Source organism: Anabas testudineus, chromosome 6 (genome assembly GCF_900324465.2).
Source record: "Anabas testudineus chromosome 6, fAnaTes1.2, whole genome shotgun sequence".
NCBI classification, from domain to species: Eukaryota; Metazoa; Chordata; class Actinopteri; order Anabantiformes; family Anabantidae; genus Anabas; species Anabas testudineus.
Window position 1 is genome coordinate 18,571,468 of NC_046615.1, and position 25,895 is coordinate 18,597,362.

The 25,895-nt window shown below is 41.4% G+C and overlaps 1 protein-coding gene across 2 annotated transcripts; it reads right to left on the reverse strand.

The window, feature by feature from the left end:
• Nucleotides 1–216: 216 nt before the first annotated feature.
• On the reverse strand, nucleotides 217–25,337 carry fbln1 (fibulin 1). 2 transcript variants are annotated; one of them, XM_026365634.1, is made up of 17 exons: nucleotides 25,116–25,337; nucleotides 21,661–21,769; nucleotides 19,802–19,931; nucleotides 18,039–18,198; nucleotides 17,492–17,554; nucleotides 17,321–17,407; nucleotides 17,014–17,151; nucleotides 16,772–16,909; nucleotides 16,363–16,506; nucleotides 16,136–16,261; nucleotides 15,896–16,021; nucleotides 15,544–15,663; nucleotides 15,325–15,456; nucleotides 15,096–15,219; nucleotides 10,720–10,865; nucleotides 9,633–9,773; nucleotides 217–778 (listed from the first exon to the last, which is right to left on the reverse strand). In XM_026365634.1, the coding sequence occupies exons 1-17, from the start codon at nucleotides 25,168–25,170 to the stop codon at nucleotides 639–641; spliced, it is 2,079 nt and encodes a 692-aa protein (XP_026221419.1). In that variant the 5' UTR covers nucleotides 25,171–25,337; the 3' UTR covers nucleotides 217–638. The 2 variants fall into 2 exon arrangements, with proteins under 2 accessions (XP_026221419.1, XP_026221420.1); XM_026365635.1 differs by lacking the exons at nucleotides 217–778; nucleotides 9,633–9,773; nucleotides 10,720–10,865 and adding an exon at nucleotides 13,475–14,514.
• Between the last annotated feature and the right edge of the window lie 558 nt (nucleotides 25,338–25,895).

Below are 25,895 nucleotides of genomic sequence, written 5' to 3' on the forward strand. Positions count from 1 at the left end.
CCTGTGTAAAACACACTCATCCCTATTGGCTGGAGATGCTCTTTTTACTACTGGAAACCATTGATGCAGCTTCAGTTTGAATAACTGAAGCTGCTGAGCTTCAACTAACTTCAACGCTGACTCACCACACACTGTGCAGTAAACTACAGCAGGCAAGGTCATCTCACATGAATATAAATTCAATAAATTCCAACATGACTCTGAAGGCACAAATACTGTAATTAAAATAATGTTTATTCCATAGAAAAAACTCATCTAATGCATACAGCGAGAAAGAAAAAGGAAAAGTTACAAAACTGTATTGTCATGAAAAAAATATTATTAAATTTAATCATCATATTCTTTGGTGACCTTTCTAAATGCATGCACGTTTGGTTTTAATTAAAAAATTAGGTCTTATTTCTTAATAGCTGTTTTATAACACAATGTTTCTCAGTATTTAGCAAAGTTAATTCCCTAAACAACACAGGCGTGCACTTCAGTCTGAGCTTGTCAAATAAAGTTTAGTGCTCTCATCAGAAGCAGCTAGTGTCCTAACATATGTCTCGAAAAAACATTACATTAAAACCTTGACACCAGTGTGCACAGTTTTGATAGTTGGTGTCTTTTTACATGTGGTAAAATCTGCCAGCTGCCTCTCAGAACCAGAACTCAGAGACAACAACGTGAACATTGATGATGTTCCGGCCAGTGTCGCCCTGAGTTGTGAGGTTGCGCATGGAAAGTTTGAGTACTGTAGTTAATGGACCAATCAGAGCCTTCACCTGTCGAACAACACCTGAGAGAGACAAAAAAAGAACACTGTTAGCTACAGTTTGGATGGCTACTCTATCTTTAGTATAAGGTCACCGACTCAATATACAATCTAAAGAACAACCTGTTACAGTTTACTGAGTCAGGTAATTGAATTTTATTAATTTAAGTTTATCCAGCTTAATAACTAGAGCTTAACAATTGAAAATATTCAGCAATTTCGCTATTACTATTTGGTTTATAGGTTCATCCAAGGCCTGTTTTCTTACTTTCCAATAATGTTATGTACCCATGCAGATAGTTTTGGTTTCAAGTTCTGAGGTTCTGTGTGAGAAATTCTGTTTATACCCCAAAACAGTTGAAGCCAGCAGAATTTTGTTTGTGGTGCTTTCTGCAACAAGAAAAAATACATTTGTCATTCAACAAATGACAAGTATCTTTTCAAAAACAGTGTCTCGGTCACAGGCTGTCAAAAAGATGCTATGCGGCGGATAATCCACAGACACTACTGTCAGCAGTTTTTGTAGACTGTTTCTTCGGTAGAAAGAAAGAATAATAAGAAAGAATACTGAACATTAACATTAACAATCTCTTATGACAATGATTGTGGCAAATTAAAATTATAACCCCCATTAGAGCCTAAAGCTTAAACAAGGTCAAGATGTTGCCACTTGACAGTGTTGCCAAGTAAAAGACCAGTGTTTATACAGGCAGTCAGCAAGCCTTTTCTCTGCAGAGAGTTTATAAAGTTGCAGCTGCCATTGTACACTCACATAAGCGAACATTACAGTAATAACAGGACTGGTAATGAGCATAATCCCAAAGCACTGCATTCTAAGCAGGTGGGCTATGGCATTAGATACAGATATGTTGGTATTGAAAAAGTCAAAAGGTCCCCTCAGGGAAGGGATTTAAAGAATAGACTTTTCTAGTATCGAACATTTTGGATCCATAAATAAACAGTTTGAATGAAGAATGTACCGTTAAATTAATTCTGTGAATAACTACTAGTGGGTTTTCTTTGCTCTCTTGCTAGTGTGTCTTACTTTTATCGAGAATTATTGATCTTCTATTTCCCATTTTGTACTGTTGTCCATTCAGAACTATGGGCCTGAATCATGGGTTTTAAGCAGCATTGGGAACCTTTTGGGAACCTGCAGGGCATTAGTCTATGGTAAATAGGAACCAGAATGTGCTTTCAACGAACGAGGACAATGGGATTCGTCAGCGTAAGAACCCTTGATCACTCTACTGATATTTTTCTCAGAAACTCTAGTAGTTCATTAGTTTTTATTTTTGTCTTTTTATCTTTTATTGTTTTTCCAGAATGTGTGTCATCTCCTGTATATGGCTTGTTTTTGCTTCAGATAAGTAGTTCTCTAACAAGGAATACCTTGTTCAAAACATTGCATTTAAACAATTTAAGCTTTTTTTATCTCAGTTTAAGGACAATCTTTATCTTTTTTATCGCTTACTGTGTTTGCACAGCCATCTCCAGAGTGCAGTCTGGCAAAACAATCACCGCGGTGTCCTCCTGTCACACCTTCAACCAGCCTGCGCTCTTTTTCTCATTTACTCCTCTTATGTTTCTCTTATTTATAACTGAGTCAGTGAAGTGTTTAGTATGATGATTCCAGTTTTTAATTCCCCATGGAAAATGATAGACCGCTGGCTTGATCAGTCTGAATTATGAGGCCCCTTACTGTGGTATTTGTAATAAAGTAGTAAAACCCATGTGATCGTTGTTCACCACAGGACAAAGGATGATCCATTATGTGCCATCTGCTACATCCTTTGGGACACTGGCATTGTATGAAGGCAGATCAACCCACCCACTCATTCTCCTCCTTCTCTTCCTGCCTTCTCTTTTCTTGCTGAGGGGGCCTGATGTTTGTGGCACCATCACTGTGGGCTACAAGGGTAAATGAGTCCCATGTGTTTCATGAAGGGGAGCAGTTGCAGTCACGCAATACAGCTATGGAGGCATTCCTCCTGGAATCCATCTTTAAGTCATGGAGGGGAAAGCTATAGGAGCTTGAACTCCCCTCTCTCTCTCTCCTTCTGTTTCACTGTCTCTTCTGCTCTCTCGTCCTTCTCGGAGTCAAGCCTGTGGGCAGACAGCATATTCCAGAAGATTCCGGTGATAAGCACTTGGAAGAGCGTGGGATGGGGCCCACTTCTACCAGGGTTGCCCCCTTGTTTTGGTGTTTTGGGACTCTGTTGCGTAGTGACACTAGGCGGAGGAGAGCGGGAACGAGATTTTATTGTTTCCAAAGCGTCAGCACCATCAGAAAGAGCTAACTTTTGCTTTTGCTAACTACAGCTGCAACATTAAGAACATAACCGACATGGAAAAAGAGATACATACTGTACATAGGCCAACTGAGCAGAGACTGCAACTCTGAGTTGACCAGTACAAACTCCAAGTGGGTTTAGAAAGTTCATGAATTGTCTGTGCACTTTAACCAAATACAATTACTTCAAAAACCTCCATGTTGGTCTGAGCAAGCACACAATGAAGATGAGTAAGATGACATTATGAGCACAATATGGACCACCACAAAGACAGATGGGTTTCAGTCCACATTAAGGGTTTTTTAATAGCAGTGTACAGTAAGTGTTGCCTAAACCTAATGAGGACTAAAAACTCCATAATTAGGGTCAACTGAGGGTACATTTCCTGCTAAACATCTTAAAGATTGTTCCTGTCAAGCTGAACAATCTTACCACTAGAATAAATAAGAAAACACAGGCGCACACTGTGTCTTATGTCTTATTAAGGACATCTAAAAAATCATGTGGAATGTGGCTGAGCCTCGTTACTGTTAGCGTTAGTTAGTGTTGGTTGTGGTGTCATTAGCACATGGAGAGGGCACAACTGTGTTCTTACAAACAGAAATCCTGTTAAAGTGCCTGATAGTGCTTCCAAATGCAAAAATGTGCTCTGAGCTCAGTGTGATAATTAAAAACTTTACTCAAAACGGTTCAATATTTTTAATTTGGGACGCACATGGCAATCGTAACAAAACCAAACAGTGTATCTTAAACAGGGACAAGTATCACAGTTTTTGTTTATTTCAACTTCAAGCGTTTGTTTAAATGATCTTTTTCAGCCCCAAAGGCAAGAACAGTGTAATTATGTTAATAAAACATGGGCTCATTTGCCCAATTCTGCACAGGGAAGTTTGACATTAAAGTCAGTGTGTGACCCCTTTGAAACCTTTGTGAAATCCTTGCATTATGACTCTGTGTTTCTTTAAGCTTACCATCAAATGCACAATGGTATCCTCAATGAGAGGAAAGCATCAGCCCACAGCTGGGTCCCAGCATAGTCATTGTGAACCTGAGGTGAAACCACAACCGCATACTCATCTTTAACATTTCATCTGGGCTGCACGGCAAAAAGCCAATAGCCACATAACAGGTTAACTTTGATTGGCTACCATACCACCCGAGATTCATACAAATAAACGAAGGGAAAACCTTAGAACTCACAATTTGCCCTGTGACTGACTTGCAAGGTTATATCATCTGAGGTCTGAAGAACCAGAGCAGGAGATGCAGTTTTAGTGTTGTAAAGGTTTGTGGTATCTTTGCATCTCACTGAGGTATCTGCCACAGGGTACAAAGGTGATCCGACTTGTTTAAACATCCACCATCAAACAAACAGCTGTACAATCTGTCAGTTCTCCAAAACATTCCACTACACCATAAGTACCCTTAAGTAGAAAATAGCCTTAAATCAATGCATGCTAGTAGCACAGACACTGCCACAAAACAAAGTGAAGCAAACGCCAGAAGGCATTTGTCATCCTTCATGGCCACGAGGGCTGCAATATTGAAGGGTTACATGTAAACAGTACAATTTCGGGGTTTTCTGGTTTCTGCAACTCAGCGAGGAAGTGTATGACAAAATCCAAAATGAACGGGTTTAACACCAGAGACAAATGAAAAGTATGCATTGGCCTCACCACAGTATTGTATAATGGCATGCTGGTTGTGGCGCTATGCATGCTCACTTCAGTAAAACCACTGGAGAGTATCCAGGTGGTGTACAAAGTTCCAGTGTGCAAAGAGGGTATGGGAGGGCATTCTTCAGCATCATTATGTCCATAACTTTGATACGAACATGGCTGGTATAAACGTAAACACAGCAGAGAGCGGTTTCTCAGTCAGTGTTTTTAAGTGGATGAAACCTTTTCTCCAAAGTCCATAAAAGCTAGGAGACATGCCAAATAAATTGCTAACTAGCTCCCTTGTTACCTAATTAGAAAAACAACCAATTTCTGTTTTGATAACCTGTCAGCACGGGTAAAATATAATCCTTTCAAATTGCCAACATAACTCCTAGTATGCACAGGCAGAGTGCACAGGCCCCTCAGGGATCTTGTGTTTACACCCTTGTACATGGATGGCCATTCAGGTCAGGCTGTCCAAACACAACGCTGACCACTCCAAAGAGGGTTTGGAATCCAAGTGCACCCCTATTCTAAAAAGGTCAGCATATGTGGCTTGATATTTTAAGGTCAATTAACAGTGAGTCATAGCTACAGATCTCTCAAATGGCCCATGGGTCATTGTTGGACAGTGTCACTCACTGGGTAGTGACATCATTGAAAAGTAGCCGTAAGGAATTGCTTGGTTCTTTTCTTGGACGTTCTGTTTTTGCAGTTGTGGGCCACAGCAGCTGAAATGACATAACATGCACTATTATCTTTACCACAATCTTTACAGTATATTACCAGTGAACTTTCAAAGCTAAGAACCATAACTAGTACTATGAGCAGAAAGCAGAAAATAGACTAGAGTGCAGTAAAAGGGATAAAAGTTGCTTTGTTTTCACTTTAAATCAAGGTCATGTTTTCCAAAGTATACAGTATCTTGATGAAGCTCTTAAAGTATGTTTTATCTATTTTGGCATGGAACATGGACAAAAACAGCATTTTATGAATTGAGTGATTAACTAAACAAAGTTACATTTTCTTAAAATCACAGTGCCAAAATGCAGAGTGATGATAAGTATAAATTAAATAGATCACCAAACTGAGAAAGAAAAGTTTATCTCGTGAATTATTAAGACAATTTTATTGCAAGTAATATGTCCTATATCTGTCTTTTTGGCTGTGTAAATGGTACACTGATGGTGGAAGACCACCCGAGGTGAGCATTGTGTGTTTGACAGTGGGGTTGTTGGGTGGAGGGGACCCTGTTTTGATTAGCTGTACTAATCTCTTGTGGGATAGGCAGGGATTTCTTAAGGGCTTGGCACACTCTGGAGAGCCTGCCGCTGCCATGTAATGATTCATTCAAATGACAGCAACTCAAACTTGAGGAGCAAGTTGTCTGCTTATCTCCACAGATGTCCTCAGCTCCACTCCAGCACAGCCACAAGCCAGAACCACAAGCTCCACAGGCTCTGAAATAGTAATGTCTCACACAGTAGGCTCACATTCCACCAGCCACTGTGGACGGCTGCACTGACGAACATGACTACCTGCACAGACGAACTGTCCACTTCCCCTTCTATTCATCTTACTTCACACCTTACAGTAGAGTGCCAGCACTATTCCAGTAGCATTGCTATTGATAATTATTGATATTTACCATAATCTTTGCTCAAGCTATAAATGGCAAAGGTAGAATTCCACCTGCTTTTTAAAAACGAATGGAATTTAGCTGTGGCATCTTAAACCTACAGTTTCTCCAGAGGATGGGTATGATTCAAACAGAAAATACACTCTGTGATCTGACCCTGTCTAGTAACAAAAGTATAAATATAAGATTAGAAAACATTTTTTGGAAAGCAATGATTAATGGCACAGTAAAATCCTTCCATGACAAATAATTACTCATGAAGAGTAGTCATTTGGACAGACTCAACAGATGATTAAACATGTGCTGACTGTTTGATTCCACAGTTGGCTTGATATTGTGTTGTAAATTGGATTTACACACACTGGTATCGGTCAGCCTGCTAAGCAAAACATTTCAATACATGAATGTAAAAAATAAAAAAACAAAAATATGATGTTTACATTGGGAGTGGTGACATAGGCGATGCTCAAGCCTTCCCGTGATGTATGACAGAAAGAGCTAATCAAACAGGGTAACCGCCACCTCTTGTGAGAGACCACCAGTGCGCTTCATAATGTAGGAAATCCCCCAGACTCAGCCCATGCTTCCAGCAGAGACCACAGAGCCAGTGTTTTCAAAGGGAGGTCTCATCTGTCCACCTGCTGTCTGCCAAAATCAATCATCCCATTATCGACGCTCTTCAAACAACCTGTCCCTAATCAAAAGTGGACGCATACGTGTTGCATATCAGCATGATTAATGCATTCCCCACTGTTTGTGTTTCCAATTATGTGTATGATGTGTCACAAATAGTGTAGTGTTGTTTTCAGGATGATAAATCTGCTGAATGCCTACATACCTATCTTTATGTGGTCGCCGCTGTGCTACTGTGGTCATCCTGGGCATCTGTAAGTTGGGGATTGATTCTGATCATGTTTTCCAAGTGCTGAGGGCTTGTTGTGTTTGCACAGATGCATAACATTGTCAGGGTTGTCATCCACATCTGACAGTACTGGGAACGCCAGTGATGGATGACCAGGAACTAGTCATGCTGCGGCTCTTACACTATTTGGTGTGCTGTCAGCCAACGTCCATGGGTGTGGATTTGCATGTGCATATGCACATATGTCTGTGCATGCGCTGCATGCCTGTGTGTGCAGCTGACTGGTTTTAAAGTAGTGAGTAAGTGAGCAGAACGGAAAAGAGTGTCAGCCAATCAAGCCTTTAAAGAATCTTTTGCAAGTAAGCAGTGGATTCTGGGGATTCCTAATTGCCTCTTTTGTCCCTTTCAAAAACACAAAAAGTGGCCAAAAATAATGGCCAAGTTACTTTGAGTTCACGCACTTGTTCATTAGTGGAGCCTCAATGTCTGCTACTCTTCCCATCCCACCAAGCTGTAATACCACTGTTGGAGACACAGGAGATACTGGAAACTAAGCTTCCTTAAGTGACACGTCAGCGAGCTTCATACAATGGTTACGCAACAGCAGCATCTGTGGGCCAAAGCACCAGCAGTACAACCCACTAAATAAAACCAAGAGGGCCTTCATCACCCCATGGACGCCACACTTCACAATGAGCAAAAAGTGACCAAAGGCTCCAGTGCACAGGGCCTCAATTTGGATATGCGATGAGCAATTGGTGCTAACATGCAAGAGCTGCATCCAATAAGCATCCAATGGGTTTGGGAGAGAAGTGGCTCCTCACAAACAAGCCTTTCATGTGGTCGTCAGTTTAAGTGCTCTAATGCTCAGCGAGACACTGAGGCCTAGCGTGGGGAAATGGAACAATACATTTAACCACATTAAGCAAAGCACCCAGGATTACTTGACATATTTTGTCTCTTTCTTTTTCCTCTTTCATTGAATCACAGTCTCTCACTTTGTCTTTTTCTCTCTGCAATTTTATTCTTCCTCCCTCTCTTGTACAAACACACACATACTTGCCCCTGCAAATGAACACTGCTATAAACAGGGAATTTCTTCTAAATCCCCTCTACACACAGGCACACAGACATGCAGAGCAGAAAATTTATTACAAAATAAGGCTTATCAATTGCACCATTGTGCATTCCAACAAAACATACTATTATAGGACAGTACAGTATAATTATAACCGCTTTTACAGTGACTTGTGTGAATTATTGCTGGTAATAAACATTTTCTCACATATCTTGGTGTGAACTTGTGTGTGTTTGATAAGCACACATCTGTTTCTGCACAAGTGTACAAGAGAGGAACACAATCCGGTCTGTGCCAGTGACAGTCACACACTCTCCTCCTGCCTCTCTGCATTTCATTCTGTAAAGACAGATGTGCACACTGACAGGCCATCCTTTCATCCATCAGCAAGAAGAAGAAGAAGAAGATGCTGTCCTTCCTCTACCACCCTGCCTGCATCTCAGCACATATCCAAAACAAAAGCACCTAGACAGGCCCAACAATGTGTCATGTGTCTGGCTTACAACACCCTCATCCTCCCGGGGCCAAGGCTCAGTTCAGCTCTCCCACAGGCGTGCAGCAGCTTTGGGTCACCACCAGACTAAAGGATGGGAATGGCTTCTACCCAAACATGTGTTGTTGTTACACACCACTGGAGATAGTATCTGCTGCTCCTCCCTGAACTAGTGCATGGCTCTTTTTGCATGCTGGCGGTTGCTGAACAGGTAGTTACGATAAACTGAATGTGACCTGCAATCACTCAAACACATGTGCACACACAATATAGATTTATACACGGTGTTCCTGTACGTTCAGAACGTCATAACTTATTGTGGAAAGTAATGATCTGCTTGGGATAGAATAGCTATGGATAAGTGAATTAAATGGTACTTTGTTTAACCACGAGACTATGAAAGTTGATGCCAAATATTTGGCGAGACAGAAACAGGCTTTCGTCTGTCTCAAAGAGCCACTCAGAGGACAGCTCCCAAAAGACACAGACACCAAGAGCCCCCATGAAGATGATGACAGCTCCGTGATGCCACCACAATGCAAAGACCAGAACAGACCATGATGTACTTAGGTTAGAAAGTCCAGACATTCCTCATGGAAGATCGTTGTTCTTTTTGTACCCTCTCAGTGTGCACATATGAGTTTGATTTGTAAGAAAATATACATACATGTGTATGTGTCATAGTGAGAAATGGCTCATGACTCAGAAACCCACCAAATCTTCTCAAAAAGAAAATGCAGTTTCCAGTCATGGAAACACTGTCGTGTTTCACAGATTGAAAGCTGATATCGTTAAATATTTGCAGTCGGTTCATCCTGACTTAACAAAGCAAGTAAAATCTCTGTACTCACCCACATACATTCCATTCTCTACCCTCTTGATGATGTCAAAGGCATTCTCCACGTTGCCCTCCAGAATTTCAAACATGACATCGTAACTGCTTAAGTGATAGGATCCAAAAGCCGGCACCGTGGTTCTCAGAAAAACAATTTCTGTTGGAAGATAACAATTAGACCAAAAAAAAATACTTTGGAGCCTAAACCCTTAATCAGACTGGGATTACGCCTGTGCCAACTCATGCTTTCCTTTCTTTTTTTTCACAAGAGAAGGGCAAGGTCTGTGTTTACTGTATACTGAGAGGGTCACAGGAAGGTTGAGGCTTTTCCGTACTGTTGTTCAGCTGAAGGACCTTGAGTTCTTTACACCCCAACTTGGAGCTTATGAGAAATGACAAGAGCTTAACTCCCTGTGACGTTGAGCATGAGTGTGTCTGAAACATGCGCTGCATGCTGGCCAATAGATGCTTGTCAGCTGTCACTGTCTGCGAGTGATTACCGTGGTTACTTCCATCCAACCAGCGCAGCACTTAGTCTCTGGTGTGGGCCAGCCAACCTTGGACTGCATGGAGAACATCATAGAATAGCTAATTTGGGGGGTCAGGGGTAGTCACATGGATGCTGACAACTGGAGGAAAATGCATTTGAAGGCAGCTCAGAGATTAAAGGAGATAAAGGAGAGCTAAGGAAAAAAAGGCTTAGGACTTCATTGACACTAAAATAAACCACAAGTTATCATGCTGTCTTCAAATTCAGCGTTTCCAAAGATTTTAACAGAGTCTTTAGTTGCAAAATTAAACCACAAATGTGTGTTAGTGGAAATGTAAAAAGAAAGATATGCAGTATTGTTTTAAAGCAACAGTCCAACATTTTGGGAAATAAACTCATTTGCTTTTTGGCTGATAGTTAGATGAGAAGACTGATACCACTCATATCTGTATGAGATATTAAGCTGCAGCTGCTTAGCTTAATGTAGCATGAGGACTTGAAGCGGGGAGGGGGGGGGGGGACAGCTAGCCTGGCTTTATATTGGTTTTTTTTTGTTTTTTTTTACACTTTGAAGCATTTGATATCACTATTAGAAACATAGACTTGTACCTACCCTCAGGCTTTGTGAACTCTCTGAAGGTGGGCAAGGAGATGAAGGTGTGGGACACTGAATGCGTGGGGTCCAGAACACAGGCAACATCAGTGGGTTGACAGGACTTCATACAGCGAATGGTGTCAGAGCGTTCGAGCCTTGCCATTCTAGAGAGACACACACCCACAAAAAAGGAAACACAAAAACACACATGGCCTCAAACTGTTAGGTAATATCTGTGTAAGGACTTCATAGCCTTTGGTTTCTAAAACTCACAATAACAGGGCATCCTTAGGAGCAGCCCACTGCATAATCAAGAACTCAGTGGGACAACTTCAATGGCTGTTACACAAACAATATCTGAACAAGACAGCAGGGATACTGAATATAGCAGCTAACATCAAAAACAATCAAATTCTATGTGGTTTGGAAGAATAATAAACCATAAATGGCCAAAGCTCATGCTGAAGCCAAACTTTGTAGCTTGTGGAGACTTGCACTGCCATTGATGCTGTTCTGATGCACTATTTCAAGCTGTGTGGGAAATAAATTACTACACTCAGAGAGAATGATCCACAACCTGCTCAGGAAAATATTTGGATTTGCAGAGCATCCCCGGCTTCACATCAGATAATCTCTTGAGGAGGATTTATGGGGCAAGGGAGTGTTTTAAAAGAATCCTAAATTGTGAGCAACATGACTAGACAACTCCCCAGCCTCTCCCCAGGGCAGCTCTCATCCTATTATTTAGGGCTTTGTTTATTCCACAGACTAATCAGTGACAGGTCGTAGGGAATGGAGGGCCACTGCTGGCTCCTAAAGCTAACGTCACCTAAAGTATTGCCTCTCACCTGTCTGCTAAATAAGACTTTGAGAGAGGATTCTAAGGCACTAACGACCTCATAAATCAGAGGTGTGTCTTTGAAACAATGAGGAAGTTGTGATCGTGAGACAACTATATTGAAACAAAGTCATAGCCTTGACTTTGACATCCAAGATGATAAATTCAAGTTCGGTTTTCACAAAGGAGACATGTCCATACACGGTTATACAGGGTTATGAAAACAGCCAAGTTGCCGTGTGTAAGTTGAGTTAATGTGCATGGCAGCCATATAGCCACATTGTGAGTCATGGGCCATGGATCTCTGGCGCTCCTCAGGGGACCTATAGGCTGAAGCTCAAAGCCTAGGCCCGGGTTGGGTTGCAGGGCTCCTTTCATGGAGAGCGAGGAGAGAAGCCCCTGACAAAAAGTCAAGCCACCGCTGGGTAGGGGCTTGTAATTAGCAATTAGCGGGTGGGTCCAAGTTTTGCTTTAGCCCAAGCCAAACCCACAAAATGTTCTCCTAGTTTATAATACTACTGCCTGAGCTGCAGAAAGACCAGAGCGGGGCTCTAGAGAACGAGGTAAAAGCTCTCTTGAGGTAGAGAGTAATTTTACGAGAAGATAATGACCCAGGGTGAACTGCCCCCTTACATAGAGACAGGATCTTCAAAACAGTGGCAGCAAGTGGGGATTACAGCTCTGCAACCAATAATGTTTATATTTGTGTTTACAGTATGTTAATTTGTTCATCTGTGTTTTTAGGCATACATACATGCTGAGGTACATTTCACATATGCATGTCTTCTTCATCTCCTCATCTCCATGCTTCACGTGGCCCAGCCCAGGAGAAAAACCCCAATACTTTCAGACCAGAAAGAAAAACAGACTTTTTGGATGAAAGTCCTCTGGTCAAGCGTAGGGCCTTTTATTTTTTTGGTAATTATTATTTATAGTCTGCACATTGATAACGCCCCAACACAAACACTGCAGGGCATCATTCATTCTGTGCGCGGTGATGTTGCTGTACCACAAATTGTTCAGACCACCGGCCAGAGCCCAAAGCCCCATAACTCAATGTCAAAGGGGAGGAAAAAACCTCCTGTGCGCCACTGTGCTCTTATTTTAAGGATATCCCCACTAGGGACCAGAAGTGCATCCTTGCTAGCCCGACAGTTCGGGACAGGAGGAACGTAGGACATCTGAATTTACAGTTATTATAAGCCACAGCCCTCGGGCAGCAGCCTCACAGCATGTCAGACTATTTATACTCACTCCTGCTGGTGCACATTCCCCTCTCCTTTGCCACTGCATCCCATCGTGTGTCACTTACTCAGCCTTCATTTGGATTATCTGTCTGCTTTGAGGTTTACACCCGCAGTATGCAGTGGAAATCTGTGCATTTCACATTAAACCCAAACTGTAATACGAGCTACAGAGATGTGCATGAAAATAACTGCCGCAGAAAGATGTATTTGTGGTTCAAGGTAACTGACATTTGGGAAGTGGGGGTATCAGTGCATTAAAAGACCAATCTGGCTCAATTTTAACGTGGATTCAGAATTATCGAATACTACATGCACTAAATGCAATACATTTACATTTTTAGATAAATAGTGTACAAATGACTTATAGGAACTTGTGTTTTTTCTTTTGTTTGTTTAAAATATATCCTGGTTTGCTTCAGTGTTTACAAATACCAATGCAGGAAATCTTTAAAATCCTCTATTAAAGTATTAATAAAACCAGTTGTACTGTATTGTAGTATGTCTGTTATCTATCACTGGATTTCCTCTTCACTGAAGCCATTAGAATAATAGTAATATGAAACAATTCGAGGAAGTCTTCGTGCCTCCATCTGTGATTTGGCCTCACATTCCAGCTGCTCCCTTTGCTGTATTTGATTAAACCCCACAATGTGCCATTATCAAGAACTGTATTTGACTGGAACATGTGTTATTTCTATTTCAATTTTAATAGAAAACTGTTCATCCAACACATAAACCATAAAATACTGCAAAATGTCAGACTTTATCATGCAACCATCATCAAATTACATTCAGTTGTAGGCAGACTTGGATGGTTACCATTTTATGATTTACCTTGACCTAGACCGCCACCTAGCGGCTAGGATGATGCCTTACCTCCAAGAAGATGCTAGTGAATAACAATCATTAATGCTAGTGTTGATTACGTAAAATGCTAAGGTAAAAACTCTGCTTCTTTCATCTGATTTTATTTGTGCTTACTCTTTAAAAAATGATGTGCCATATTTAACATGCTTCTGTTTTTACACTATGTTTGTGCAGATTAAAACACAGGGTGGCCAGTCCTGGTCATCGAGAGCCACTTTCCTGCCTGCTCTTGAAGCTTCTGATTGGCTGAACACACCTGATTTAGGTAATTAGCAGTGGGGAGCAGGACTGTGGACCTTCAGCACCATAACTGGCCACCCCACGTCTACACTATAATCATGCTAAGCCGTCAAAATACTGTATGTTCAATTTTGAGGATGATTTTGAATTTTTGCCACAAGTCAATGCATTCAAAATTACACATCCTTTTTCAGAGTGCAGTAAGTTAAGTTACTCTACAGTATATATAACTCTTATGTTTATTCTAGCAAGGGATTGTAAGGTACTCTGGGCTCCTCCTGGGTAACAAACACCAGCACTTTAGCCAGGTATGTGGTGACTGTGCCATAGCGACGCAGCCTTAGCTCCAGAGACAGATCAAAGTCCTGCGCCTTCTTGAAGAGGTTTGCCACAGACATCACGCCACCAGTGGGCACCAGTTCCGTCTTAAAGAAACCATCCTCGTTGCCAGCAGTGATAGCAATCTGGATGTCATCACCTGGCACGATGTGGGACGGACCCATGCGGAAGATGTTGGTGAAGACGGGGATGTTGGTAGGGAAGGTGAGGTAGTAGTAGGTTATTCTCAGGGGCAAGGCCAGGCACTCGACAGACTCATTGCAAAGCAAGCGTTCACATCGACTGCAAAAAGAGAGGGGGGGTAGGGGCAGGGCAGGAGAACAGGGGGGAGGACAAGACAGAACAAAACAGGCACAGAGAGAAAAAGAGACCAGGTGTAAATTTCATTTGCCGTGCATGACATGCAGTGGAGGGTCCATCAGTCTCAGCAGCCTAGTGTTTTCAGGCCAGTCGTGGTGCCCTCTGAGGGGTCATGCGAGAAATGTTGTCACTAGTGTCTCCAAACAAGGGTGGACATACACAGCCTTTGCTGAACGTGTGCCAAAATTAAAACTCAAAAAATATCCATATGCATTTAATTCATCTAAAACAATACAACATGCTACAGCCAAATCTTCTCTAAAGTCATTCCAGCACTGAGCTTACTGGACATGCACTGCTGCATCTGTATTCAGCTTTTGCTTTCATAATCATTCAGACTTGACTGTGAGGAACAGGGACCTTGCTCTGTGAGTTTGTGGGGATTCTACTGATGTATGTATTACCTATACTGTCTAGTAATTGTGAGCACTAATGACACTTTCAAAGTGATGTCTCTTCATAAATGTATATCCTGCTGCATGTGCAACAATCTCGCTACTTACGTCTCTCCAGCACGCCGGTAGTTATTTGGACACTCAAAGGACAGGCACTGGAATCCTCCCTGTGTGTTAAAGCAGGTCTGATTCACTGTGCATGTGTGTGTTCCCGTCACACATTCATCTATATCTGGGAGAGAAAACACCAAAAATGGAACATGTTCTCTTCAAAACATTCACAAATAAGAAGTGACCAATGACTAAAACCATCAGGTGTTCAGTAAAAATAACTTACCCTGGCAGCTGCGCCCATTGGGTGCCAAGGTATAGCCAGTCACAGGACAGGAACAGTGGAAGCTGCCAGGGGTGTTGTGACAGCGATAGGAGCAAATGTGTCCTCCAGTGGGAAGAGCACATTCGTCTATATCTAGAACCATAAAAAGTGTACACATCAAACCTGGTACTTAAAGTATGGGAAAACGAATTCATCTAAGTACCTGTGAGAATATTTTACCTTCACAAGTCATGCCATCTATGTCACTCAGCTGGTAACCCCGGCGACAGTAACACTGGTAGGAACCATACACATTGGCACACTCTTGACTGCACGGGTTGTTTTCACATTCATTCAAATCTACACATAAAAACATTTATTACAGACTTTTATGAAAAGATGATCCTGCTAGTTTTCTGACAAGCATAACAAAGGTGCGAGAGTCTGCAGCAAAACTGCAGCATTAAATCATCATGACTGGTCTAATATTCAGTTTTAGTGCATTTGATCTGTAAGGTCTTTAGTCATTGACATAGAACAAGCTGACATTTCTATTGTTTCAGTCACTGTGATATATACATTTTTATTTTACCATCACAATTCCTGCCATCACCCGCCAGCTTGAAGCCTGTGGTGCAGCTGCACTTATAGGATCCTAGGGTGTTATCACACTTGTGAGCACACAAGCGGCCAGGAAAATGCCTGCATTCATTTATATCTAAAAGACAAAGTCAAAATAAGAAGCAGAAATTATAACAAAAGACATTTTGAAATCAGAAATCATGCAGTGTGTGCTGCAGAGACACTTGAACATCAGGTGAGATCTACTTACCCTCACAAACTCGACTGATGCTGTTGAAGATGTAGCCAGGCTCACATTCACAGCGGTAGGAGCCCAACAGGTTGATACAACCATGACCTGCACAGGCCTTTTCAGGACCCTTGCATTCATCAATGTCTGTGAAGGGGGAGGCAAACAACCGAGAACACTGAGCTAGGCAACATGCGTGGGCTAGTAAGGTGCTTTGTGTGTAGGAATAGTGAGTTTTTCAGCTGTACCAATGCAACGGGTGCCATCTTCGTTGAGATGGTATCCTCGACCACAGTTGACAGAGTTCCTCTGGCAGATGTAGGATCCAACTGTGTTGATACAGATCTGCCCTCTGTGGCATGGGCTTGTCTGGGTAACACATTCATTGATATCTGAAAACACAGAGGTTATTCGTTTTTGATTTGTTGTATACAAAGATGACACACTACAGAAAGGTTCACAAAATTTCCAAAATGAAAAGGGTGCATTCAAGGAGGTGCGTGTGCTGTTTATTAAGATTAGTTTTTCACCTATTCACTGCAGTTATACTTAACTTTAATATGAATTTTGATATTTCAATATATTTAACCTGACATAATGAAGCAAGGCTCCAGTTAGCGCACTTCTACAGTGTAATTTCTTGGTGCAGGTTCTTACCAATGCAGTTTCCCAGAGCATCTTGGATAAAGCCAGCCCCACACTTGACCTTGGGGAGACAACGGAACGATCCCTGGGTGTTTTGGCACACAAATCCAGGGCCACAGTTATGGAAACCAGTCTCACACTCATCGATATCTGCATGAAGTAATTACACAGAATTTCCAGAATACCTGCAAAAACTCAAAAATATTCACAAAATATTCAAGTTCACAGAGTTGAGATGCAGCAATGTAACTGACCCTTGCAATTGTTGTTGTCCGTGAGTTCATAGCCAGTCCCACAGCTGACCTCTCTCTGACAACGGAATGAGCCCTCTGTGTTGATACAGCGCTCTCCTCCCCGACAGCTGCTAGCTCCTAGTAAACACTCATTGATATCTGTGACGAGAGGTGAGATAATAGAGGTGCTTCACTTCTTAAATTGTCAAAAATTGAATATAGCCAAAAATAGTCCATATGAATTACTTTATTTGGTGTACACAAAGTCTTGGTATTAAAGTATTAACATTTAAATTACAAGACAGAGAAAAGTACAAAGAGCAATTACCCTCACAGTTCCTATTATCTGGTTTGAGTTTGTAGCCTTTTAAACAGGCACAAGTGTCGTTGCCGATACATAGATGAGCACATTTCCCTGAAAAAGCAGCACAAACATCTTAATGATTGACTGGTTAAAGGTTTATTTGTGTAATAGGTTGTTTAATGTATTATACTATACCTTTGCACGCATCAGTTATTACAGGATTGTGTTCATTTTTCATAGTTTGATCCTTGTTTGGGACTGTGTTAGAGAGAAAAAGAAACTAAATGCTTATTCACACATTGAAATGAACAATCATTAAAATGCCGGCTGAAGACAGAGCTAAAAGTTAAGATAAATTCACAAATGAGATAACATTTCTAATCAAATAAAAAAAAAATACAGACAATTCCAGCACTTCTAAGTAAGTTGCAAGAAGATAAAGGTGACAAAGATAAAAGTGTTCTGCAGCTGAACCTCGCATGCTTGTATTTAGGTTGGCGAAATATGAACCATCACTCTTCACTGGCAGTGAAGCTCAAAAGCTCAATGCAATGATTGCATGCATCCACCAGGGGGCGGAAAGGGCTCATGTTTGACAATGCTCTGTTTGCCTACCTAATTATTCTTCTGTCTTAAGCTTAGTGTCCAATATTTTGATAAATTTTATGTGGCCTATATGTTGCTCTACCTCTACTGTAAAGTAAAAAGAAACGGACTGAGAAAAGAAATAAACTACTACTACGTTCAGTTTGCTCTGTGGCTGAAATCTGGTTGTCTTGTGTTTTCTTGACACAGCAGGAATGATACACTTGACCACACTGGTAGCCCACGGACAGGTTGAGATCGCAGGACAGGCCCTGCTCCTGGGCCGCCTTTCCCAGAAGACAACAGTCACAGCACATCTACAGAAAACAATAGGATACAATATTTGGCACAACATAGCAGCATAGGGTGGTGCATGTTAAATATTAACAAAGAACAAAGACGACTTCATTGGTGATTCATGTAGAGGAAAAAGTCTGTGGGATGGGATTTCAGGTAGACTTGGCTTGGAGACTGACAAATGAAGATGGGGTGATTCAGACCGATAGCCAAGTTCTCAATCAACCAGACAGAGAAGAAAGGAGGCTGACTGAAGACATGCCAATGGACAGGCTCCGGACAGACAGACAGGACTAGAAAGACAGTAAGTCAGTAAGAACGATAGACAAAAAAACGTGATGAGATGACATTATCATTCCCTCCGGCTGATACATGCTGAATCAATCATGATGGCAACCTGGTAATGTCAGTCAGGAAAGGGGGATGACAGTTGCAGACTGTGGGGGGTGGGTGTGTTTGTGTTTCAGTTACCTGAAATTTAATAGCATTTGGTGTTTGTGCATAATAATGATACTGATTGCAAGATGTAACATGTGTACCATGTTGCAAAGAGTGCAACTCCAATAGTTAGGCACCAGTTATAGATCATTAACTAGCATCTCAATCTGAAAAGGCCTCAGCAAAATAGAAACAGAACTGTGCTCAGAAACACAACACTACCCTGAATATCATTATAAGTGATTAATGCACCGGCAATATTAACTTGCTGGTTACATCAAATTCGAACTTGCATTTAAAGCATCTTTAGTCATTTTTGATAACACCAATCAAAATCTCTAGAGTAAAAGGGGCCTTTCACAAAGCCTCAGAGAAATAGCTCTTCATTGTGCAGTTCAGCTCTACAGAGCTTTATCTTACATCACATTGTTTTGGCTTTCTATCCTGCAGACTCATTGTTTGGGGGTCAGTGTCACCACTTTCTGCGTGGTTATCAGCTGTAACGGGAAGCTGTTTAAAAAAAAAAGCTATAAAAAACCACTTTACAGTTTTGTGGGAATACATTCTAGCTGCCATTGAGAGTCTAAAGCTTGCACTGACATTTATTTCTTGCTACATAATGTGAGGAAGCCTTTTGATAACATCATCAATGTTCATAAATATAAATCATTTGTCTTATACCTTAGCTTCATCACTTTACAGCATATCAAGTAAAGACAAACTAACCCACTCACATGCTACTCCAAATTGCAGCCCCTCGTTTTGTCTTCAACATGTGCTGATGTGCGGCATGCTGTGAAACTGAGGGTTGATTCGAGAGAGGGAATAAAACCATAGAAAAGGCTTAAAGGAGCCTGGACGTAAGCCTGCAGAAGATTCAAAAGTAAGAGCTGAATTTATAATCTAGCTGACAGCAACAAGCTCAGTTCCTCCCTAGAGTGACATACCTCCTCTTGCTCACACACACACACTGATATACACCATCACTCTTGTCAATCATTTGCCTCCAAACTGGCTGTCCAGCAAAGAGAAGGGTTGTACATTTATTGGGTGGAGGGGGCTTTTCGTTACACCCAGTGATTTCATTTTGTTTCTCTTCCTAAGGCGCACACTCACATCCACACACACACACACACACACACACACACACGCACACATTCATGTACACTTCGGGTAAAAACACACCTTTGTCGTCTTGGTCTCGCAGGTGTTGGTGAGTAAAGAATCACAGACTCCTTGGTCTTTGGCCATGTTGATGCCAGTGGTGCACATGCTATCCTCATGCACTATTACACAACACTGCTCCTGCACTATCCTGTTAGCAAGAAGAAGAGAAAACACACACAAAACACAGGTGGTGCATTTACTATTCTCAGCACTATCAATAATCTCCTTGGTGTAACTCTGCCTTTAAGTGTAGACCATTAAAATCAGCCTGAGGCGAGGCTGATGGGGATCTCAGAGATGTCACACTAAAATTGCATGTGTGAGTGGGTTGAGTAAGACCTGTTTGGATTCAGAGGAGGGCACAGGAAGTTTATTGTGTTTTGCAATACTGACATCACTTACCCACTGTGTTGAGCATCATTCCCTGAGGCCTTTGTACTGTTGTTTTAGGCCTGAGTTAAACTAACACTACTAAGATTTGTCTTGGGAGAAAACATGTGTCCACCTCCACATGTCCTTACTCATAGTGGGATTGTGGCTTTTTGAAGGAATTTCTCTTACAATAATATCACAAAATCAACCACTCCCTTAAGATAAGTTTGCTGTGTCCTGTGAAAATGAATAACAGTTGGCCACTAATTGGGTGAGTAAGATTTGCCAGTATATACAGTTTACTTGGAGTCGGTGACATCACCAGGGCAGAGTCACTTTACTATATGCTTGAAAATCTATGACGGCATGTTAGTGATGGGAGAACATGTTTGTACAAGAAGAATTGCAGCCTCTGAGGGTGATCATACAATGAATCTCTCTACGAGGATGAATACAACTGTTTAAAACATCACAAACAATATGTGCAGATACAATAAGTGCAGCCTTATACAAAACAGCACCACTATCAAAATATCAGTTAACAAATGTTTCACTTAGATCCGATTTCATTGTATTGTCTAGAGCTGCACAGTCCAATCAGTTAAGAGTGGGTGACTGTTTCTGTCTGGCTTGGATCTCTGCAAGACAGAGAGCATAAAACTCCACCCCCTCACCCCCACTCTCTCATTTCCAACAAGCGTCTTTATCAACTCTTACCAGAAATCTCTTTCCACATAAACTTCGGTGGATCTCAAATTCACGTTAAGGCGTGCACCTCCTCTGCAAAACCTTTTAAGGGCACAGTTGCGCTCTCCTCTTTTCTCCCCTCTCTCTTTGACTATTTTTTTTCCCCCTTCGGTGTTCAAACTAATCGTTCACATTTCCTGTTATTGCCTCTCCCCAACCGCCCTCTATGTCGCATTTCACCTCCAAGGTATTTCCTGGGTTTTGAAACACCCTGTAGCCTGACCCCCCCACCCCCTTTCCATCCCTAAATATGCCTAGCTCCCCCACAAACCTCTGCCCTTTTCCTTTCTTCCCCCTCATGCTACAATTTAGACAAATTTAGGATGTCTCAGGATGGCCATAGTAAATGTTTTTGCCATCACCATTCCCAGCAGCAGATCTTCCAGGCTTATGAGCCCTCAACCTGTGGCAGCACACCTTCTAGGATTACCAGCAGACCTGCTATTATCCCATCACTATTAGTGTTTCCTGCTCTCACATGAAGTGACTAATGTGCTTGGAGATTTATAGGAGTAAGGTAAAGCAATCTCATATTAAGGGCTTACAGACATTTCCCCAACACATGGTACATGCCAAACCCCTTTGGGCCAGTAGTGTAGGAGCTTCTGTGGCACAAAATGTAAAATTATGACAAAGGGTGCAGCAGTTAATGGCTTGTAAGTCTGAGTAAACCCCAGGCAAGTAGCCAGTCGTCTGAATCTTTATGGGGTGTAGATTTGTCATCAGTTAGAGCAAAGTAGCAGACAGAGCCCCTTTACCTGCATGTGGTCGATTCAGAGATGAGCGGGAGGGAGGAGCAGTCTTGGTTATCATTGCCACGCCTCTGGCCATCCTTACAGCACTCCTCCATGGAGAGCTGCTCTGCACCTACAGACATTAAAAACAACACCAGGTGTGTTTGTGTGTGAGTGAGAGGATGGCAAAAAAAAACGGTACAGTAAATGCGTGCACATCTCATTCATCGTGCGCTGTCAGAAACACATTTTCATCTGGTGTTGTCTGGTCTGCTGCAGTAAGTGGATCCAGACCTACATAATCACAACAAGAGACATGTAGACCCCAGCTGGAGTTCTGCTCCAACACACATCTGCATTCACAGAAGGTGGTTTATGCACTTGCTTTGAGATAACACATTGTTAGCATTTATTGGTAATGACTAGAAAAACACAGTCATTACTATTGTATGATGATTATGATATAAAGCATTATTTCTTTGTTAAAAAAATATTTTTGGGAAAATTAAATCATATATGCTGATTAAATATGCTGATTGACAACTTGTTTTTCATGAATTACGTAAATTATGATTATCAAATTTAAATATCTAATCCAAACAAAAGGAAAACTTGCCATTGTCCTCGAAGGCAAGTTGCCTAGTGTTCTGTAAATGATGGAAAAACAAAATTCATAATCTGTCTGGCAATTTGCACTCCCTGTAGGCCCATTTTGCCAAAGACAATGAATGATGGATATGTTGTTGTATACACTAGAGAGGCTTTTTGACTGAAACACAACCAACTCTTTGTTGATCTGGCTGTTTATTCATGTGGATTAGAGAGTGTGCAATGCCTCGCCTCTGTAAACAATCAGCCAGCGCAATCACATCAAGTACATTCATTCGCCTGTGGTTTGTGTGATCTGCCAGACGTGAAATAGCTCTGGCAGATCGGTCCCTTGGACTTTTTGCCTTCAGCTCATACCAGTATGACTATGCCAAATTGTTATTAACAATAAGCCCCCTGAGAGCAAAAGAGAGAAAACAAACTTACCGTGAAATAAATTTTGTTGATCCACTGTAATGGGATATGAGTTGTTGCTGGTTAGTGACTGACTGTTCTGAATTATTGGGAAAAGTGATTGTGAAATGTACTGATCAAATCCATCTGTGTGAGTGTGAGGCAGGAGTCAGTAACTTCAGATATTAAGTTAGATTAGGTAGGGAGGACAAATGTCTGAAATAGCAGTCCTCATTCTTACAGATTTGCTGCTGTCTCCCAGAGGAGCAGGGAGGAATTTTATTATAATGATTAAATCAAAACAGTCAAGATGAGGCAGCAGGAGAAGGCAGGAACAGTCATCATTACAGAATTCTGCACTGAAAACGTTATAAGATTTAAATGCAGGTATTGCAATAAAACTTTAGGAAAACCATAAGATTGTTTCCTAGAGTAGTTTTCAAGTTTCAAAAAACTGTTCTGCAGCCCAGAACTGTGCATGGCCAAGTCATAACAATGAGTCTAAGTAAGTCTAAATTAATAAATGAGTTTTCTGAGGAAAGTGAGTCAAGCTGCAGGAAAACAAAGTACAGGATTGAAACTATTTGACCACTGCTACTACACGAAGGATGATTAACCTAGCAGAATGGAGTGAATATGGACAGAGGATTTATTACTAAGCAGCCACATAAGCTGACTCACTATGTACTTCTGGAAGTCTCCTACATCCCAGAATCCTCTGGCCAATAAAGCTTGTAGCAGCTGGATAAAATGAGATGGCACTTAAAAGGTTTTTCACATGGACCTACCAAGTAGGCCCTCTCAATGTCTAACTCCCCCTGCAACATAACACCGCTATGATCCGGTGAGACTATAACAAAACATTATGCTTACAGAAGACAGATGATTCAATTATGCACCATGAGCTATTAATGCCTCATAACAGCAATAATGACTAAAAGTCAACTATCCTTTATAACCTTTTTCAGCGCCAAAACATCCGGTTTGTACTGAAAGTGGAAAGACATTCATGGAATACTTTTTCAAATTCCACTAAGTAAGTAATCCCACAATCTTTCTCTCCAGGGGCACAGTAAGTATATTTTAAATGACAGGAATAGTTGGCTGTACTTTCTCCTCGTGATTTGTTCTGGACATCTCTCCCCACAGTAGCTGTGTGCTGATAACTAACTCTAACGCACTAAGCGTCACAGAGTGTCTGCTACTTTGCTGACCTAAATGGAAGGAGCAGAAGTTCCTTAAAAACTGCATGGTGCTGTTTTATCAGGAGACGCAGCAGTTGTTCTTCTGTCTAGATGCAGTTCGCCACAATTCTGTGTCTCTGTGATGTATTGTCTGTCTGGAGAGGGCTGATTTCCATCTTGGATGGTGGTGCTGGTCGTTAAGGCCATTCTATCTTGGCAGAGCAGCACATGGCTTGCCTGTGTCTAGACACCTCATGTAAACAAGACTTAATGAGCCCAGTGGTGGAGAGTAGTTGGCCTGTCTTCAGCAGTATAGGCAGCACATAAGACTTTTATTTTGGAGTTTCTGCTTATCTATCTATCTATCTATCTATCTATCTATCTATCTATCTATCTATCTATATATATATATATATATATATATATATATATATTACCATACTTTGAGCAATTCTTTAAAAACACATAAATCATGAGACTGAGAGAAAAATTGCTCCAAGGACTTTTTGAAATTGGCCCACGTGTGACCAGGGGAACATGAGAATTTGAATATAGCTCATCCCACACCTTGGTGACCATGCTGTAGACACTCAAGTACAAATCACACCCATGTGTCTAGACCATTAAGACAGGGACACTTGGTTTTTGACATACAGAACAGAAAATACAGATACTCGGCCAGTGCACTGCATTTTAACACTCCTAAGGTGATATCATTTGTTTCATTACTTTTTGGCATCAAGTTGAATCTCGGTAAAAATGGAATCAACTAAAAACCATTGGCCCACAGTTTATAAACAGTTACATAAATACTGTGTACTACTGTACTATATAATAATTTAGCCTCCAGATTATACCTGCTAGAAATAACATAAACAGAAATGATATAGGGAAAACCCCTCAAACTTAAAATAAATCAATTAACTGACCATTGTTCTGAAATAGTCATTGTCATGTGGTGTGCGTTTATTGCTTTTAGGTGATAGAATAATGGAAACCTTTAAGCCTGCTTAATTAAGTCTTGACATGCAACACTTTGAAGCACCCAGTGTGGTTTCATCACATGCCCCAACTAGTCCTATGCCAAACTCATCACCTCCCCTCGTCTCCTTCTTTGTCTATCACTTTGATTTTTCCTGTAAATTACCTTGGCAAACCGAGTACAAATGATCTTGCATTATAATATTCACTCACATCAGTGTCATGGTTTTGGTTTTTCTTTCTTTTGCTTTTTTTGGCTTGGTTTGTCGGTAGGTACTAATCGCTGGAGTTTCCTACAGAAAGGTAACTTACCTTGGCCAAGCAGAACTCCGAACAGAGAGCAGAGCAGTACCACACACGGATGCATTGAATGAAAAGAGGTTTAACTAAATGCTGGAAAAAAACGTGTTCGAGCGCTCTGAGCCTCCCGGTGCTGATTATTGTGCAGGACGGCTGAATGAACAGCAGTGCTCCTTTAAAAAAGACAGACTGAGTCCGCGGGGAAGAAGTGCATGTGATGGAGCTGCAGCGAGACTGGAGGAATGTCTAATTGTGGCACTGTGAGGGGCAGGGCTAGGGCCACAGACACACCACTAATCAGACGCTCCTCTCAATATTAACTGAAAACTAATAGACCGTGCGCTCATTTGCAGCAGCTTATGTCACAATTATTGTTTGTTTTATATTTGGGTTCCACATTTACAGGGAATTTCATGTTAGTTTTGACTCTGAACTAAATGTATTCTGTAATTTATTTCAACATCACTGAGGAATGTTCATGCAAAAAGGCCTGTCATGCGTCTTGGAAAGTATAAGACCCAAAACACTTCTGTGGGTTGCCATCATTTTTATTCATAGCCTATAGTAGGGATTGCAAGTGCCTCCAGGCTACTGTGCTGCAGAATAAGCATGCACACATGGAAATTGTCTCACCATCAATAGTAAAGTAGACCTTTTATGTCTCTGGCTAATGATTGTACTGATTACTCAACATCTGGAGCTGGTTTTGAGGTATTTTAAAAATCTGTTGTGGCTATGCCCAGACTATAAGCCTCAAAACGATTTGGATATTCCAGTTAGCGGAAACTGTGG

Coding starts and splice junctions, on each gene's coding strand:
- fbln1 (XM_026365634.1), bottom strand. CDS start 25,170: ATGCATCCGTGTGTGGTACTGCTCTGCTCTCTGTTCGGAGTTCTGCTT. Junction 15,457..15,543: donor AGATGGCATGACTTGTGAAG/GTAAAATATTCT, acceptor TTATGGTTCTAG/ATATAGACGAATGTGCTCTT. Junction 9,774..10,719: donor AGAGTTCACAAAGCCTGAGG/GTAGGTACAAGT, acceptor ATCTTCCAACAG/AAATTGTTTTTCTGAGAACC.